Source organism: Silene latifolia, chromosome 4 (genome assembly GCF_048544455.1).
Source record: "Silene latifolia isolate original U9 population chromosome 4, ASM4854445v1, whole genome shotgun sequence".
Taxonomy (NCBI): domain Eukaryota; kingdom Viridiplantae; phylum Streptophyta; class Magnoliopsida; order Caryophyllales; family Caryophyllaceae; genus Silene; species Silene latifolia.
This window is the reverse complement of record NC_133529.1, coordinates 85,627,283-85,631,696: the sequence shown is the minus strand read 5'-3', so window position 1 is coordinate 85,631,696 and position 4,414 is coordinate 85,627,283. Positions and strand designations below refer to the sequence as shown.

General features: G+C 38.7%; 1 protein-coding gene across 1 annotated transcript; it reads left to right on the top strand.

The window, feature by feature from the left end:
- Positions 1-727: 727 nt before the first annotated feature.
- Positions 728-1,687, top strand: LOC141651717 (uncharacterized). Its single transcript, XM_074459418.1, has 2 exons — positions 728-1,004; positions 1,143-1,687. Exons 1-2 carry the CDS (start codon positions 728-730, stop codon positions 1,685-1,687), a joined length of 822 nt encoding a protein of 273 aa, XP_074315519.1.
- Positions 1,688-4,414: the final 2,727 nt, after the last annotated feature.

Here is a 4,414-nt window from a genome sequence, read left to right as displayed (position 1 = left end):
CAGGACTTAGTGAGGCTTTACAATAGGAAAGCTGCCTCCCCTAGATGCCTTATTAAGATTGACCTTAGAAAAGCCTATGACACAGTTGAGTGGAATTTCATTCATCAAATGCTAAAAGCTTTGAAATTTCCTAATTCTTTCATTAAACTGGTCATGGCTTGTGTGACTTCCCCCTCTTATTCTCTTAATGTCAATGGCAATTCCTTTGGTTTTTTTCATGGTAAGAGGGGTCTAAGGCAGGGAGATCCTTTGTCTCCCTTACTTTTCATTCTTTGTATGGAATACCTGTCTAGGATTCTTCATATTGTGACTCAGCAGGAGACTTTTAGGTTCCATCCTATGTGTGGGCATATAAAGCTCAACCATCTTTTATTTGCGGATGATCTTTATATGTTCTGAAAAGAAAATGTGGAGTCCATTATGTGGTTGTTAAAGGCTTTCTCCACTTTTTCTTCATCTTATGGGCTATGCTTAAATAGAGATAAAACTGATATTTACTTCAATGGGGTAAAGAATGAGATTATGGAAGATATTATAAAGATTTCTGGTTTCAAAACTGGAAAACTTCCTTTTAAATATCTTAAGGGCCCCTATCTCCTATAAGAAAATCACTAAGTATGAAGGACAGAAACTCATTGAGAGAATTGTGAGCAGAATAAAATCCCTGGGGGCAAGACATCTTTCTTTTGCTGGCAGATTAGTGCTTGTGAAATCAGTCCTAGCTACAATGCATTCTTACTGCGCTTCTATATTCCTCATTCCTACTGGGATAATGAAGAAGGTGGATTCCATTTGTAGGAATTTTCTTTGGGGGGGCAAGGATGCTTATCTAAGATCTCCTAATGTCAGTTGGGGTACATGCTGTTCTCCCATGGAAGAGGGTGGATTAGGCTTGCAGAATGCCAGTCATTGGAATAAAGCTCTCATAGGTAAGTATACTTCTTGGCTTGCTACAAAGAAAGATCATGTATGGGTTAAGTGGGTCAATCATGTCTATAAGAAAGGTACTGACTGGAGGGACTATACTACACCATCAGATTGCAGCTGGTCTTGGAAAAAGATTATTCATGTTAAGGAAATCTTTAAGTAAGGGTACACTAATGATTTATGGCAAAACCAGACTTCTCCATATTCTGTTGCAGCTGGTTATCATTGGCTCAGAACTCAGACTGTCAAGGTTCCTTGGAGATTCCTTTGTTGGAACAACTTGAATGTCCCAAAGCATTCATTCATTTTCTGGGTCAGCCAGCACTACAAGCTCCTCACTCTAGATAGAATGGCGAGAATGGGACTGGGATCTATCACAACCTGTTTCATCTGTGGTCTGGAGGATGAAAGTCATGCCCATTTATTTTATAACTGTGTGTATAGCAAGAAATGTGTTGGTCTTCTGCAGGATAAACTTCAGATGATATTCCCTGCAGATAATATGGTCAAGTGGTATTCACTAGGAAGGGGTCGAAGTGGTTTACAAAGGATTTTCACTGGTGCTTGTTTCGTAGGTCTTACTTATGCCATATGGAATGCTAGGAATCATGCTCGTCTTTACTCTCATATTATTGCTCCCTGGGTGCTTGTGAATCATATTTGCAAGGATATCAAGTTGAGGTTTGAGCTAAGGAATAAGAGTCCTCTCAAGCAATATGACAAGGATTGGATAGATAATATGTCTAAGGCGCTTATTTGATTTTTGTTCAATTCTGGTTAGTTTGTAACAGTTGAAACTCATACTCTTGTACTCGATTCTTTTATTTAATATATACTTACCCTTCACCAAAAAAAAAGTTGAAATCACATACATTGGTTAAATTAATAAGAAGATGAAAGCATTAGAGATTCAATAAGGGTAATTAGACACAATGAAAACACGATTAATGCCTAATTACAAGTTAATCATTTACTTGCTAATTAAGCCAAGAAGAAATCACATTCATTAGCAAAATAACAAGGTGTTGCAAAGATGATATTAGAAGGAAATCACACTTAATAATACCACCAACAATAAATTAAGGAACTTGATTAATTAAGCAACAAGTAAATCACACTTAATTACTCAATTTAAACTAGGTTACCAAAATTCAATAAATAAACACAAAGGATTAACAATGATAATGAAAATTAAGGAAAGATTAAGGAGTCTTACAACCAAAGATTACACCTTTGAGTCGGATTAATATGAGGAGATTAGTTCTCCATAGTAGATCTAAACCCAGGCAAAAGATGAATAATTTCCAAAATTACAACTTGATTAATTAAAGTAAGCATAAGATGTCTTAACCTAGAGGAAAACATACTATATATAGTCTAATATAACCTAATATCCATGGGCTTAAGATGGGAGAAGCCAGTAATACAAAACGGAATAGAACCCACAAAACTCGCACGGTGCGAGAAATGGAAGTAGGAAACTCGCACCGTGAGAGAAAGCTGCTGGAGTGCGTTTCCAAATCGTTCCTTGCTTGATCTTTGGAAAGCTTCCTCATGATTTTTCTTCAATGTTTGTTCTTCACCCTTCCTTTGATGCTTCTCATGGTCACTTGGCACTTCATTCTTCACTAGAAAACCTTGATAAATGATAAAGCACTCGGAATTGGTCAAATAACGCTAGAATTGCCTAAAACCGTTACCAAATGCTACCAAATGAGCTCCAAATGATGCCAAATGTATGTAGAAATAGGAGCTCATCATGAGGAAGCTTTCCAAAAATCATGAAAATATTAGTAACATAATAGCGTGGACTCCTGAGACACGATTCCATATTGACCCGTCACACAGCCTAAAACAGAGTATGCGACCTGTTTATATAAGCAGTTGTAACACCCCCATACTCCAAGTGCCTTACCAGGACCACTCAGGTATAAGAATGCTACCATCTCGGTTACCCGAGGCATGATATTCATAAGACAATAACGAAACAACTTTAAATAATATAACTTTAGTGAAAAGTACAACTGAAACCAAATCCCAAAATACGGGTACAAGTTCTCAAACCAACTGTCTAGTGAATTAACTGAAATGTTATAAAACTAATAAAACTACAAATGAAGACTTCTATCGTCGACGGTGGCACATCCCGACTATCCCGATTAACTCAAACCTGCTCGCTCAATTACTTCTCACCATCCCCGAATGGATCACCGCAGGTTTACAAAACAACAACCGGGGTCAGTACTAATCACACAACTCAATATATATCAACAATAAGATAAACAGACAGCTTAACCGTCACACACACACAACCACACCAATTCCAACAATCTCAATCCCCGACTGTCCACTAGACCAGCCCTGCCGGTGGGGGACCGCAGCCGTACCCACCAAATCCCCGCTCCTCATAATGAGCGACAACCCTGTCCATTAATGTGCACATCCCCTTCCGTGGCGGGTTCCACGAAGGGCGAAACTAGGGCGTGAAGCCACTCCCACAAGTGACCCCCCACTCAGGTAGAGGACACGCCTCGAGAACCATAGACAAACAATCACAATCAACAAACCGTCACAATACAATTACTATATTATTCAATCAACCACAACACATCAACAATCATCCCATTATGGGACTAATACGAGTAGGAAATCCTACCGAAAGCACAACTATCGACGGTCTCTACAAGATCAAAAAGCTTCTTCTACGAAACCTCCTCCTATCATACAACATACAAATGCTACCAAATCACAAACTACTCAAAAACCCCCAAATCCCTAGATTAGGGTTTAACCAACATAAAGGAAAGACAATAAAAAGGGTACATAGATCTTACCCTCGACGCAAGGATCTCAACGGTATAACAAATGATGAAAACCGACCTTCCAAACTCCGAGGTTTGCTAACAATGCGATTAAGATGATGAACGTACTTGCTTTCTCTCTTTGACAGTAAATTAGGTTTTGAAAAAGTGTTTAGAATGATGACAGAAAAGGTTATATATCTTAATCACATAATTAACAAAACCCGAGAAAAACTCCCCGTAAACCGGCTACTCGATCGAGTATCTAAGATACTCGATCGAGTACCCCCTTACTCGATCGAGTATCCTAGTTACTCGATCGAGTTCCCAACAGGTCAGAAACTATTTTAAAACGCAACTCACCCTTACTCGACAGAGTAAGGCCTACTCGATAGAGTACCAAGAGACTCATAAATACGAAGTATTACAGTCTTCCCTCCTTAAAAAGAACTTTGTCCCCGAAGTTCAAACCACTACTAAACAAAGGTACTTCCACAATACTTTCGACTCAACAACCAAAACAAAACTCAACATAAAACATGTTACTAACCCAACTCATCCCGACAAACATACCGACACAACATACAAAAAGGGTATAAAACTCTTCGCGATCATCTCCTACCCCCCTAAAAGAAACAAGGTTACGTCCCCGTAACCATACATACCTTATCAAAAAGAAAAGAGTA

Bases quoted from the DNA above. Each gene is read 5' to 3' on its own strand.
- LOC141651717 (XM_074459418.1), top strand. From the start codon at position 728: ATGCATTCTTACTGCGCTTCTATATTCCTCATTCCTACTGGGATAATG. The intron at 1,005-1,142 runs GTACTGACTGGA...ATTCTGTTGCAG, and splicing joins CAATCATGTCTATAAGAAAG to CTGGTTATCATTGGCTCAGA.